This window comes from Sander vitreus, chromosome 2 (genome assembly GCF_031162955.1).
Source record: "Sander vitreus isolate 19-12246 chromosome 2, sanVit1, whole genome shotgun sequence".
NCBI lineage: Eukaryota > Metazoa > Chordata > Actinopteri > Perciformes > Percidae > Sander > Sander vitreus.
In genome coordinates this window covers 19,112,800-19,126,580 of record NC_135856.1, presented here as the reverse complement: position 1 = coordinate 19,126,580, position 13,781 = coordinate 19,112,800, and the positions used below count along the sequence as shown (strand labels likewise).

General features: G+C 41.3%; 2 protein-coding genes and 1 long non-coding RNA gene across 4 annotated transcripts in view; 2 read left to right on the top strand and 1 right to left on the bottom strand.

Annotated features, from left to right (window-relative positions):
* Positions 1 to 1,230: 1,230 nt before the first annotated feature.
* Positions 1,231 to 8,138, bottom strand: zbtb5 (zinc finger and BTB domain containing 5). 2 transcript variants are annotated; one of them, XM_078259735.1, is made up of 5 exons: positions 7,706 to 8,138; positions 6,817 to 7,310; positions 5,688 to 5,901; positions 4,608 to 5,450; positions 1,231 to 3,290 (listed from the first exon to the last, which is right to left on the bottom strand). In XM_078259735.1, exons 3-5 carry the CDS (start codon positions 5,895 to 5,897, stop codon positions 2,163 to 2,165), a joined length of 2,181 nt encoding a protein of 726 aa, XP_078115861.1. In that variant the 5' UTR covers positions 5,898 to 5,901; positions 6,817 to 7,310; positions 7,706 to 8,138; the 3' UTR covers positions 1,231 to 2,162. The 2 variants fall into 2 exon arrangements, with proteins under 2 accessions (XP_078115861.1, XP_078115851.1); XM_078259725.1 differs by lacking the exon at positions 6,817 to 7,310.
* Positions 8,139 to 9,249: 1,111 nt separating this feature from the next.
* Positions 9,250 to 13,781, top strand: part of polr1e (RNA polymerase I subunit E) — a 10,448-nt gene continuing 5,916 nt past the window's right edge. The window contains exons 1-10 of the mRNA XM_078259712.1: positions 9,250 to 9,334; positions 9,701 to 9,804; positions 9,948 to 10,024; positions 10,095 to 10,236; positions 10,342 to 10,486; positions 10,690 to 10,800; positions 11,098 to 11,194; positions 11,299 to 11,429; positions 11,527 to 11,608; positions 12,329 to 12,460. Of these exons, the coding sequence (XP_078115838.1) occupies positions 9,259 to 9,334; positions 9,701 to 9,804; positions 9,948 to 10,024; positions 10,095 to 10,236; positions 10,342 to 10,486; positions 10,690 to 10,800; positions 11,098 to 11,194; positions 11,299 to 11,429; positions 11,527 to 11,608; positions 12,329 to 12,460 (1,097 nt within the window). The 5' untranslated portion in view covers positions 9,250 to 9,258. The remainder of the gene's footprint in view (positions 9,335 to 9,700; positions 9,805 to 9,947; positions 10,025 to 10,094; positions 10,237 to 10,341; positions 10,487 to 10,689; positions 10,801 to 11,097; positions 11,195 to 11,298; positions 11,430 to 11,526; positions 11,609 to 12,328; positions 12,461 to 13,781) is intronic.
* Positions 13,252 to 13,781, top strand: part of LOC144529899 (uncharacterized) — a 983-nt gene continuing 453 nt past the window's right edge. The window contains exons 1-2 of the long non-coding RNA XR_013503062.1: positions 13,252 to 13,271; positions 13,370 to 13,451. This is a non-coding gene — a long non-coding RNA (uncharacterized LOC144529899). The remainder of the gene's footprint in view (positions 13,272 to 13,369; positions 13,452 to 13,781) is intronic.

The following is a 13,781-nucleotide window of genomic DNA, read 5'->3' as shown; positions in this document are numbered from 1 at the left end:
AATGAAGCCGATCTCATTCACAACAACGCAGGAGTCAGGCAAATCATTTATACGTCATTTTCTATGAGCTGCAAATTTATATTCCTTCACAGCATGTCTGTTATCTTTAAATCTTACGCAAATCGCCAATTGAAACAGTTATCATACCTACAGTAACCAAGTTACAGGCAGACATTAAGTTACATACAAAACAGCTAAAACTCCTGAAATTAACATGACAGGAGACCCTGTCAAATTATTTTTTAATTTTTGTGTATGTGCATTTCACAAACTGTGGAAATCGTGTTATAGATCACCTGCCAGCAAAAATGCTACAACCTTTAGCTTGCAAACTCATCCTGATGGTTCTGTAAAGAAGCAAAAAACCCCGAGAGCTGGTAGAGTTGGATAATTGCAAAACAGCAACGTTTTCACATAGTTCAACATTCTAGTAAACATATTATAAAAAGAACGATTTGTCTAAGTGCTTTTGTAAAAGATGCAACATTAGATGTATAAAGAGACATGTATAAAGCACTGACATCAAGTACAGTAGCAAACTTATACACCATTTTTAGTTCTTTAAGAGTTTGTTTTGTCTCTCCTCCAAGAGAAATATGATTAAATCAACCACAAATGTGTAATATTTACATTTCTAAAGCACTTTTCAACATATGCTGTACCTCAGCAAACTAGACATTTTTCTTCAGACAACATTGCCTCTCAGCGAAAACTTCATTACCCTTTTAATAAACAGACACACAACAACACCGGCGACCAGGGAAACTTGGCTAATGTCTGGACGGTCAGTACACTTGTTGACCGCAGCTGAAATGTTCACAGTTCACAGTCAGTAACCAATAAGACAGTAAAGTCGCTAAATACCTATAATAATAATTGAAAATCACAAAACAAATGTGCAAGTCTTGCACATCATGACATAAAATAAGGTGCATTTACAGCGCATTTTCCTGTGAAGTTGTTATCTCGGTAAAAAAATGGCGATATAATGCAAAAAATGCTGCAAGGCCCAGTGAATGCAGATTTTTCCCAGCTTTTAATAAAACAATGCTCCAAGTTGACACTTTCTCAATTTGAACTGAGCTCAGCAACACTTCTGATGATGGTAATTCAAAGGTGCTTGGACTGAAAGGCAACTACAGAGGAAAAACACTGACCTGACTTGATGGTTGTTGAATATGTATAACTATCCATTATCAGTTATTGAGAAAGGTTGAACTGTCTGTTGAACTTGCAAAAAGTGACAGATTTCAGCATTACATCGGCCCACCTCACAGGACTGAATCTTTCCACCTTTTTGTACAGCAGACTATCAAGAGCACACAACCATTAATAGTTTTGAGTACTTAACAGGCATTATATCTGGCGCACAAATTGAATCTGAATCAGTTAGTCCTGTCTATATGACTGCCTTGCACAGAACAAGGCACAGTCATTATGCACGATTACAACAACTCAACAGTCTGATGTGGGATGCTGCTACATGTTTAGCGAATGCGCGATTAAAAATCGACACATAAGCACACTATTTTATATAATATTTGTTCTTAATGTTGGTGCTGCACAGCTGCCTGTCATCTGCAAACACTTTCACAGACACTCAAATTTGCTTCAATAAGCGTTCCATAAACTACAGATGTTCAGCACTGGGGAATCAACAAAACTAAATTTCACTTAACAGCAAGAGGGCCCACATGATACCTTTTAGAAAGACAATTAAGCTCACAGTGTAGCAACTTTCAAAAAGCCGAGACTGTCCCGGATCATATTATGCGAAGTCCGTAGGCTGCATGCATTGACACTGATGGAAAATCCTCATAATACACTCATGATTACAACAGGGGAGTATACAGTGTATATGCATGGTTGTCTATGACGAATCCATTGTAACAAATGTGGCCCCTTTGCCTGTCCTGCATCCATATAATCTTTCTAAATGTGTTTAGCTGACTTGATAGTGTGGGTCTCTCCTGCAAAAGAAGATGTATGATTACATTATCATCCCTATCTTTGGTCTGTCATCAGGACAGAACAGCTGATCAGATCCAGCTGCTCTGTCACAGCTTCAGAAAAATCTAAACATTTTTTGGGATTTTAAATACAGCCCATCACTGATTCCTAATGTATTCATCCGGTCGCCCCGCTGCACTGTGACCTTAGTCCTACAGCAGGGCATTGGACATGTTACTGTTCTGCCAGCGCAAACAGGTGGTCTTGCAATGCTTGTACAGGTGGGAGGACTGGCTGAAGCGCTTTCCACACTTGAGACATGCGTAGGGCTTCTCTCCTGTGTGGACGCGGATGTGTTTCTTGCAGTCAGTCAGGGTGAGGAAGGTTTTGCAGCAGATTTTACAGGCGTATTTCCGAGCTCCCTCAACCACCAAGACATTATGCTCCGACAGAGCCTTCTTGCACTTTGACAGGACGTCTGCTGAAGCTCGGGTAAGCTGAGGGGGGAGGGAGGTGGGCCTGCCATTGTTCATCTCATATCCACCGCTCTCGTTTAGAAGCAGAGGACTTGCCAGACTTGAGGAGGAAGAGGCAGCATCCTGGAGAACACCGCCCACTCCGTCTTCACCTCCCATGCCAGTGGTCATTTTCGGAGCAATACGTCTGTAACCTGGGTAACCCAGAGCAGCGGCAGTCACTCCCCCTGCTCCTCGTGATGGTCGCCCCAGGGAGTGAAGACCTAGACTAGAGCGCTGGAAGTCCAAACCAAAGGGATCTCCCCCTCCACTACCACTTTCCCCACTTCCTCTAGGGTTCCCTAAACCATCATGCAGGGGGCGGAGGAATAGAGAATCCGCGTGTAGGTTGTCTCCAAAACTGTTGCGACTCTCGCCACCGAGCGGACCCGACTTCACAAGAGAGGAAGAAGCAGAGCCTGATGAACCAGCAGCTTCCTGTCTGAGGAGGAAGTGGTGTGCTACTGCATCGCCAGTTGTTGTGTTGGGGAGGTCATCCTCTCCAGCTACCAACCCTGCCCCGCCACGTCCAAAATCCTTAGGGCTGAGGAAGCTAGATATACTAAAATCCGGTTTGGCACCCAGTCCGCTATTACAGCCAAAACTTCCTTCGACTCCGGCGCCGTCTCCCATGCTGCTCTTGAGGAGCGGCTGCAGCAGAGAGTCAGAGCTGTGTTGGGGCTCAGCGGTGAAGCTGCGGTCACTGCTCTCTGGGCTCAGCTCCGCCTTCTCCTCCTCCTGGCCTCCGGACTCAGCCTGCGATGTCACGTCACTGATTTCATCAGTCGGCTCAGGCGAACTTAGCGGCTCTCGTTTAACCACCACCTATGTGGAGCAAAGGAGGAGTTTCATCTCAGGCCAAAGGAGATTTACATTCTTTAGACAGCAGCTAAACTAGAGCAGCATAATTTTACATTTACATGTGTGTTAAATGCTTTTGTGATTGTCAGTAAGCCTCATTCAAGAACTTGTACAAACAGATTTATTTTTTTCTTTAATGGCACATATGAGTGATTTAAGAAAACTCACATTCACGGTTAACTAAATATTTAGTTAACAAGCTTCCAATAAATATTTGACTTAAATCCAAGTGTGTTTATCTGTCTGTTTAGAGATTGTTGTCTGTTTGGACATTTTCTAATTTATTTCATATTTATTCTCTATTATCTACCCACAGTCTTCCATTTTATCAGTAGTATAGTTCATTTTGTGAAAATAATTAGAGTTAAATTAAATATTAAGTGAAGAGGTAGAATGAAATGAATGCATTTGGTAATACATTGTCATTTGCAAGTGCTGTCATCATTTCAAGTGTTAGCCAGTGGGAAAAAAACACTTGTTTGACTTAAGAATTATAATACATTCATCTAAATAAATGTGCAGTTTAAATAGGTTACAACATTAATATTCTGTTCACCATATCATCACCATGTCTTGCAGATTTACTGAAAGGTTTGAGTGAGAGCATTTCTATTTTTAGTTTTTATAGAGGAAGATTCTCACACTGTGAAAGCTGCCTCAGGGTCTTTACATGGTCTTTGCTGTTTTTTGCCCCCAACGTCTCCTCCCAGGCAGCGCGGCAATGGTTATGGTTAGCTGCCTGGAAGGCGCCGTTGGAGGCAAAAAACACCATTGAGCTCTTTACACAAGTCGCCGTCCCAGGGATCATCCTCTGTTGGACCAGGCAGTGTTCCATCTTCACCTACATTGTAATTTGCTTGTATCCATCTCCATGACTGGCATGTCCCCTTGACTGCTTTGCTTTGGCAAAATGTTTTTTAAGCACCTAACTTAATGTCAAATCATATCTGTTACAGTACAGCTCTAATGACATGTACGTATTATATTCTAATTTGTTTTGGGTCCCATAACAAGACAACTGACACTGCTCAATTCCTTCCATTGAAGCTATGCTTCTATTGAATACGCACCTGCTCATGAATGGGTGGCATTTATCAGGTAGAAATAGGGAATTTATGACAACAGGTTTGTGCAGTTAAGAGTTTTAAGACTCTGACTTGGAACACACATGCCAGCGAACCTCATCAAATTAAAGTACGAGATTTAGGATACAAATGTTCTGCACGGCTTAATGAGAGTCACTTACTATGTCAACAACAATAAATCCAGCTACAACTTTACCTTCTGTTCCTGTTCTTCTGCCTCCTCCTCCTCTGTCCCCGCTTTGTTCTTCCCACCTGCTCTGTTGACCTGGTGGTCCTGGTCTTCCATGTCCTCTTCCTTCCTCACCCCTCCCTGCATTCTACCCAAGTCCTCCTCACAGTGCCCACTGTCTGACTGGCTGGGCATCTGAGGATCATCTTGTGACACCCCTACTAGCCCAGTGATAGTGGCATCCAATTTGGATTCATCCTCCATCTTGTGGGAGTCGGGGGAGCGCAGTGCTCCTTCTTCTCGCTCTACGTTCAGCCCTGCTTCTCCTAACAGCCCTAAGTTAGGAGCCGAGGGGCGCTGCCTTTGCCTGGGTCTCTCCTCTGACAGGGCCAGGGAGGGCTTGCGTTTTTGGAAGCGTCGGATTGGGAAGGAGGCTCTCTGTTCGACCCCACTACTGCCAACTACATTTCCAACTCTGTCCTCCTCCATCCCACCCAAAGCAGAGCTCACCAAGCTAAGCCCCAGCTGCTGCAAGAGGAAGGAGCGCTGCAACTTGGATGTGGCCGTGTTTGCTGCAAGGTTAGCATTAGCTGCTAGAGTAGGGTTCACTGCTAAATCTGCTACTTGCTGCTGCTGCTGCTGCCTGTGCCTCTGCTGCTCCAGCTGAGGGTGATGATGGGTGCTTCTGTCGGACGAGGGGGACATGGGCAGGGTACGCGTGGTCAGGTAGTGTTTGCAGGCCTTGACTACGTTGTTGAGGTGCAGATGTGAGGCTGCAAGGAGCATATCCATGACATTGCTCTCCCCCAGCATCAGTGTTGAGGTGTACATCATGTCCACCAGAGCAGCAAAAGCTTCAGCTGTCACCACCTGCAAGTACACAGGAAGTTGATTCATCTTGTTGCCACTATTTGAAACAGTAGCAACCCAGAGTTAAACAAAAATCTGTTTTTACTTTAAAGCTATCACTTCTATGATTATCTGAAGTTGAAGACTCACTCTCTCCTCAACTCCTACCTCTGATCACTATCTGACTCATCCATGCATGACTACAAACATTAATGTAATGAATGCCCTCTTTTTTCACAGTATTATTAAGGTCCTAACCTCGCTGTCCAACTGGATCATGTTCATGCTAGAATCTCCCTCTGCAACCGTAAACAGGGCTCTGAAGTGGGTGCTGCAGGCTGCCAGCACCGAGCGGTGGGCCTTGAAGTGTCTGCTGCCAACCACGATGACACAGTCGCACAGCTGACCGTGGACACGCTGATAGTTGAGCTGCTGAAAGATCTGCTGGAAGTGGCCCGGGAAATCCATGGTCCTAAAGACAGAGGCAGGCAAAGGTTGAAGGCGGTAGAGGAAAAAAAATCTAACGTGAAAAATCAAAGCTGATGCCATTAGTCAAGTGATATTTATCGACAGCAGTTTTGATAAAGGTTTAAATCATTTGTCAAAAAAAGCCAAACATTTAATGATTTGTCATAGAAAACTTAACATATTTGTGTTTAGATTGTTGGTAGGACAAAACAAGCAGTTTGAAGACATCACATTTGAGCTCTGGGAAACACTGATAAGCACTTTTCACTATTTACTGATATTTCATAAACTAATTGATTAACTGATTAATTGGGTAACTATGCACAGATTAACTGATAAAGAAAATATGTGTTAGTTGCAGCTTTAGAGAGTGTAAAGATGATGGTGGCCTTAATGAGGGTATGTACAGGACAGATGGAAGTAAAGGTGGGGTTAGAGTGAGGTTTCACACAGATGATGGTTTTCATGTGACACTTTTGTTTGTGAAGGTGTTGATAATGTTATGTGGACACAGTGACAAAATAACCAAAAACTGAGATGGGGTGAAAACAAGCATAAGTGGTGGTCCTACAGATTTAGAATAGAACTTTATTGTCATTGTCACTTTTACAACGACATTTTCAAAGTACTGACCCGTCAGTGCGTCATTCTTAATATTAAGATATAACCAAAAGTAGTAAAAAAAAAAGAATAAAATGATACATAGCATCTAAAAGCAGCATCAACAGGCATTCATAACTGCATACATACACAGCAGCATAAACAGGCATACATACATACATACATCCTTACATCCTTACATACACAGTCACACTTATTGCGCAATCCCTCAATGGACTATCAGTTCATTTCAATTTAGCAGCATTGGTTTAGGTATTGCAGTTGGGTAAAAACAGTTTTTGAATCTATTTGTTTTTACCCTGATGGATCTGTACCGTCTACCTGACGGTAGCAGTTCGAACAGGGGGCGGCCTCGGTGGGAGGTGTCCTTTAGAATGTTCTGGACTTTGTTTGAGACAGCGGGAACTGTGTAGTTCTACCAGTCTAAGGAGAGGGCAGCCGACGATCTTCTGTGCGGTGTTTAATGACCCTTTGGAGCGCTTTCCTCTGAGCCACTGTTCAGCTGTTGTACCACACTCACATGCAGTATGTCAAAATGCTCTCTATGGAGGCTCGGTAGAAGGACACCGGCAGTCTCTGTGTGATGTTGTTTCTCCTGAGAACTCTCAGGAAATACAGTCTCTGCTGGGCCTTTTTCAGCAGCTCAGAGGTGTTCATGCTCCAGGTCAGGCCCTCCTCAATGTGGACTCCCAGGAAGCGGAAGTCCGCCACCCTCCCCACACAGTCCCCGCTGATGATTAGCGGTGGAATGCCCGTTTTATTTCTCCTGTAGTCTATTATGAGCTCCTTGATCTATGAGGTATTCAGAAGCAAGCAGATAAAGAAGGCCTAAACGTTACACAAATTCCAGTGAAATAGTTAATGTGTGCACCCAGAACAAGGTTTTACAGTGGGCTGAGTCCTTGCTATTGTTGCTAAGTTGCTGTGAAATAACTCGCACTTTAGCTATCGTTACTCCCAACTGTTTACTGTTGCTTAAAATATGAGGTTTACCGTGACAAACGCAATGACAACACCGTAGCTACTACATGGCATAACGTTAGCCGCGGAGTGCAACGTTTCTCTGCAGTGTAATACCGTTACCGTTAGATAAGAAGTCTAGATGGCTAACACATGACCAGCTAAACTAGCATATCATTCTATTGTTATGACGGCGAGACAAGAGAGCCAATAATACCTAACATTACCTTGAATTTCCCAAAGCGTAGCAGAATCAAGAGGCCTTGACCAGAAACTGACGAGGCTAAAGTTAGCTACAGCAGAAGCAGCAACTTAGCATACGGTCACCTAGCTGGACCGCTTGTTTGTATCGAAGCAGCTTTTACCCCCATCAAAGATAGCAATAGCTGGGTAACATTTCTACTGCTACATCCCACGTCCCCTTCGGTTTTGGCTATGGGGGCGAAAGCTGCCAGGGATGTGAGCTCACGGTGACCGTCTGTCAGTGTAACCCCTAGGCACAGTCAGATAAAAGATCCATTAATAAGACTGACTGTTAATCTCTATGCGGGTCCGACATACTTGTTATAATTTCTAAAAAATGTATCACACTCAGACGGTTTTTTTCTTATATACTGTCTATGGTTTTCCCAAGCAGACTCACAGGGTGGCGCTGTGCTTCACTTTAATGTCCGTGACCTCGCCGAGGTGAAGGGCTGCAACTATACGTTTCACCCACAGGGGGTCGCTGTTTCTCAGAGCCTGTGTATCCAAAGATTATAGAGAGGGTCAAGATGAAGATTATAGAGTGTCAATCAGAATCAAAATCATCTTCAATGTCCAAGTAAACACGTACAAAGAATTTGACTCGGGCTCTTGACTTTTTGTTGCTTTCAATGTACTATACACAGAAATAGACACGTGGCTAAAAACAAGGTGGATGCGTGGTGTTACAGGGTTATTGCACAAGCAAGATGTTTACCCGGTGGAAAAACATTCTGCTACTGTCTTCTTGTATGTGTAAATTTGTATTTTATGATTGCCCGTTACAATTACTCTTTACCTCAATATTTTAATGGATACATTTCACATGAACATGATATATTTGGTGGTCAATATAAAATATATGTTCATGGGAGCATTATCTATTGTGTGGACTATTTTTCTGTCTTTTACATGGTTTTCTGTCCATCACCTAGTATTTATTGTCTGGACGTGCAACCTTTTGTAAACTTTTTACATTTTAAATAGGCTCACACAAAGTACACTTCTTAGGTCTTCCCCTAGTATAAATGGCTTTCATAGCGTATGATATGTAGATTATTGCAGACAAAAAACTATCAAAGAGTAGAGTATGTACATTGTACATTATTGTGTTATTAGTGTTTTTGTATTTAAAGTTGTATGATGATTCCCCTGAATAATTGTTACTTATTTATTACTACTGTTTTTTCTTTCTTTTTTGACTTACTGTTTATTGGGTAGATATTTGTTTACAATTATTAATATATACTTTTTTTCTAGGACCTTTTTTAGATATTTTATATTTTGGAATTAAGTTTGTGTAGACCTAATGCACTTTGATCTAGCTGTTGAATTATGTTTGTTGATATCTTTTTTTTAAAACGGCTTTCTAATATGAATACTAGCATTCATAAAAAAGTATGAATAATAATGCAATAGTAAAATAAAACCTTGAGAATTGCAGCTACTGAAACTAATTTCACAAAGTGGTTTAAGAACAAAATCAATCTTGGCGAACACGGAAGTACAAAGGAGTGAAACCTCTTGCATCAAACTCATGACAACAAATATGGCTGCCACCTGCTCGTTGGTGTGTTGTGGAGAGGAGAGCGACTCTGAAAAAGCTGTTATTGGTGACTGTCTCACATTTGTTCGTTGTCGAACATATTAGAAGAATATTCTAATTTAAATTGTGTCAGTAAATGCTGGGTCGTGCTTATGTTCTCTATTTTAAACACCCGTTTATAATTGCACACGTGGGGGCTAGCAACAGGGCTAGTTGTTCAGTGTTGTGCTTGCCAGAGTGAAGTTTGAGGTTATTCTCATGTGTAGGAAGTTACATTTCACAGTAGTAAGCAGAGTGAGAAAAACGTTTTCTTGAATTTGTTGTATCTTGTTAGTTGCTGCTTGCGTTAATTAAACTTAACGTGCATGTCTTCCGAAATGTGTTTATGGTGGTATGAAACGCAGGCATTGACAAGGTCCTCGTTATGTTTCAGTCCGCTTTTCAAATGGCAGTGTCAAAAATGCAGACAAACTGGATTTCACGATGTACAAGAACGCAGATGAGAGTAACCCCAGGAAAAAGAGCAGGCGGATAATGGTGAGAAAGATGGACTGCCTTCATCCTCAGTACTATACATTTGCACTGTTACGTTACCGTACATCTACAATTTGTTGTTTAGGTTGTGCTGCTCTACTTGGAGTACTTTCATGACTGTGTTGCTTATACTTTACTCTGTCTAGGCTGCTGAATCAGACAGACTGTGCTATGTTGGAAATAATTTTGGGCCGGGGTCCTTGAAATGCAACAACCTTTGCAAGTATGTAGCATATTTTGAGATGTATCATTGTGTAACTACCTACAGTAATACGTGTGATATTTCTGTTTAGATATTATGTAGGAGTGTTGAACAGGCAGACCATGCAAATGGAGGTGCACAGTGCTCAGCTCTTTAACATGCAACCTGTTATACCGGGAGACGCAACAGAGACCGCAAAGCCCAAGGACACTACTCAGACCTACAGAGATAAGGTGCGATGATTTGTGCTGTTTTTCTTAGAATAAGAGAAGACTGGTCTCCAATAAGAATGAACTCGGTATTGATGTTTTAATCTTATGTTAACATTTTCTCTTTAGGTTGACTCTTTGATCGAGGCGTTTGGCACCAACAAACAGAAGAGAGCTCTGAGCTCCCGCAGGCTGAATCAGGTGGGCAGTGATACCCTGCACCAAGCAGTGGCTAAGGCTGCCAACAATGTGATTGACCAGAAGGGTCTGGAAGGTAAGCTACACGAAGTCATGGAAATTAAAGTCAGTAGTCTAAAAATCATCAATTAGTCATCTGAGGAGAGGTTGGTTTATAAAGAAGGACAAGGGTTATGTTAAATAACTGGCTGCTTGAGTTGTCATTTTTCTCTCTACATAGTCTTTCTGTTCTGGTGTCAATTTGTTAATATAAAATGTTCGTCTTTTTTCTTTCCTCAGCTCTACAACAGGAAGTAGCTGAGACAGAGGTCCAGGGAGACCTGGCTCTCCACCTACCCCCTTGCAATGCAGGCGCTGACAAACCTGAGAATGTCTACCTATTTGATGATCGTATCCTTCTGTGTTTGTGTGCCTGAAGATCAAGATAAGAATTGGATAGGGAGTGAGGACTGTTGGAAATGGAAAATGCCACATACAAGAACAGTTTCTTAAAGCATTTTGTAGGCAAATAAAAGTGGTGAACTTTGAGTTGAACATGATATCTTTACCTATTGTTTACTCTGCAAGAAAAAAGCCAGCACGTACGTGTGTTGAACTGTAGATATTGGAACAGATATAATTGCTGGAGGTGAAAGCTACAGCTGAGCTTGTTTGTTTGGGTCTCCAGCCTTAAACTGATATCCACAGTCCTGAGTCCAGTAGAGTTTGGAGCTTTGGAGCAGGCTGGTTCCAAGATGGCAGCACTCACATCTGAGGAGCTGAAGAAGATGAGAGATGACGCAGGGTAGGGTGACGGAGGACTCGCGCTTGCTTCGGTATTTTATTAATCTACATTTTGTTTCCTGCATTGCATTTGAATTGTTTGGTACTTTGTACTTTTTATTGAAGGTGCTTGTGTGTTGTGAAGCACCTGGAGAACATGCCAACTGTGGGTGAAGCCAGAGATAAGGCGGCACGCTGTGCCTTTTACCTCTCTATGCTCCTCAAGCTGGCACGGCAGAAGAGCATCACCCGCAAGTGTGAGTAATGTTGTTTGCCTTCATCAAATGCATGTCAAAGGTGTTTCTACATGCATCTCTAGAGCACAAACTAATTGTGATTTATGTTTACATACAGTTGGGCAGGAGGAAGGCTGTCCTCGCATCATTCAGAGCAAACTGCTCAGAACATTCACTGTGGAGACTTTCAACAATGGCAGGTATGATGGAAGTTTTGCACATGTATCATTCTGTAAAATATCTGCAGGGACTGCATCAGCTTCTATATCAATAGCGCCTAACAACTAGGATGTGTCTGGAATTTGATTTGCAACGTTGAATCATGACTTTCTTAAGCCAAGTGGTGTGTTATCTGTACGCATTTTGAGCTATCCGCATGTATGTCTACGCTGTATACAGCGGGCGTAAACCTACACGCCACTTGGCGTGTTACCGCGAGAAGAAAGCTACGGTTGGGTTTAGGAAAAGAACAGGGTTGGCTTTAAGGAAACATAACACGGGGGACACGATCCCTGCTTTACTGGGTGAAAATCCTGTGTTTTACCCATCCGCCACCCCTCAATTTGCAACTTCATATTAAAAATGAATGAGAATGCTTTACTTTTCCTTGCCTACATTTCTGAATACAATGAACAAAGAGGCTGTTATTGTCCCTTGCTGTATTTCAGTAAGAGTACTGCAACGAACAATGCGTTGAGCATAAACGTCTCCTTGCGCGCTCGTAGGGTGCACGGCATCTACGGAGGCCCGTGCACAGTGTCGAGCGCGAGTCTACCCACACCTTAACCCCGCTGCTTAAAACAATCCTTGAAGAAACCGTGTTATGTCATAACACATAGGTCTTACTAATATAGTTGTTGCATTGATTTTATCGAAAAATACATCTCTTAATTTCACTTTTTCTCCTTACCTCATTCTAGGGTCCAGAACATAGTGTCAGCATCAATGCGTGCCAAATTAGCAGCTTACGCCCTGGCTCTGCTGCTGCATATGAATCGCATGACTGGTGACCTCACATTACTGCACCGTGACCTGGGAATCACTGAAGCCAGGTAAGAGCAAAAGGCAGTGTATATATGTGTGTGTGTGTGTGTGTGTGTGTGTGTGTGTGTGTGTGTATATATATATATATATATATATATATATATATATATATATATATATATATATATATATATATATATATATATATATATATGTATGTGTGTATATATATATATATATGTATGTGTGTATATATATATATATAGTATGTGTGTATATATATATATATGTATGTGTGTATATATATATATATATAGTGTAGTATATATATATGTATATGTGTATATATGTATATATGTATATGTGTGTATATATGTATATGTGTGTATATATGTATATGTGTATATATGTGTATATGTGTGTATATATGTATATGTGTGTGTATATATATATATGTGTGTATATATATATGTGTGTATATGTATATGTGTGTGTATATATATATGTGTGTATATGTATATATGTATGTATATATGTGTGTATATATGTATATATGTGTGTATATATGTATATATGTGTGTATGTATATATATATGTATGTATGTGTGTGTGTGTATATATGTGTGTGTGTATATATATGTGTGTGTGTGTGTATATATATATATATATATATATGTGTATATATATGTGTGTATGTATATATATATGTGTATGTATATATATATATATATATATATATATATGTATGTATGTGTATATATGTATATATATATGTATGTATGTGTGTATATGTATGTGTATATATATGTGTGTATATATGTATATATATGTATGTGTGTATGTATATATATATGTATGTGAAGAGCATCACCCGCAAGTGTGAGTAATGTTGTTTGCTCTTCATCAAATGCATGTCAAAGGTGTTTCTACATGCATCTCTAGAGCACAAACTAATTGTGATTTATGTTTACATACAGTTGGGCAGGAGGAAGGCTGTCCTCGCATCATTCAGAGCAAACTGCTCAGAACATTCACTGTGGAGACTTTCAACAATGGCAGGTATGATGGAAGTTTTGCACATGTATCATTCTGTAAAATATCTGCAGGGACTGCATCAGCTTCTATATCAATAGCGCCTAACAACTAGGATGTGTCTGGAATTTGATTTGCAACGTTGAATCGATGACTTTCTTAAGCCAAGTGGTGTGTTATCTGTACGCATTTTGAGCTATCCGCGTGTATGTCTCACGCTGTATACAGCGGGCGTAAACCCTACACGCCACTTGGCGTGTTACCGCGAGAACGTGTTATCGCGAGAAGAAAGCTACGGTTGGGTTTAGGAAAAGAACAGGGTTGGCTTTTAAGGAAAGCATAACACGGGGGACACGA

What these genes read in the sequence shown, in the direction of transcription:
- zbtb5 (XM_078259735.1), bottom strand. Translation starts at nt 5,897, where the DNA reads ATGGATTTCCCGGGCCACTTCCAGCAGATCTTTCAGCAGCTCAACTAT. An exon ending in TGATCCAGTTGGACAGCGAG is followed by an intron (nt 5,451 to 5,687) that starts GTTAGGACCTTA and finishes GTGTACTTGCAG; the next exon opens with GTGGTGACAGCTGAAGCTTT. An exon ending in CAGAAGAACAGGAACAGAAG is followed by an intron (nt 3,291 to 4,607) that starts GTAAAGTTGTAG and finishes TGCTCCACATAG; the next exon opens with GTGGTGGTTAAACGAGAGCC.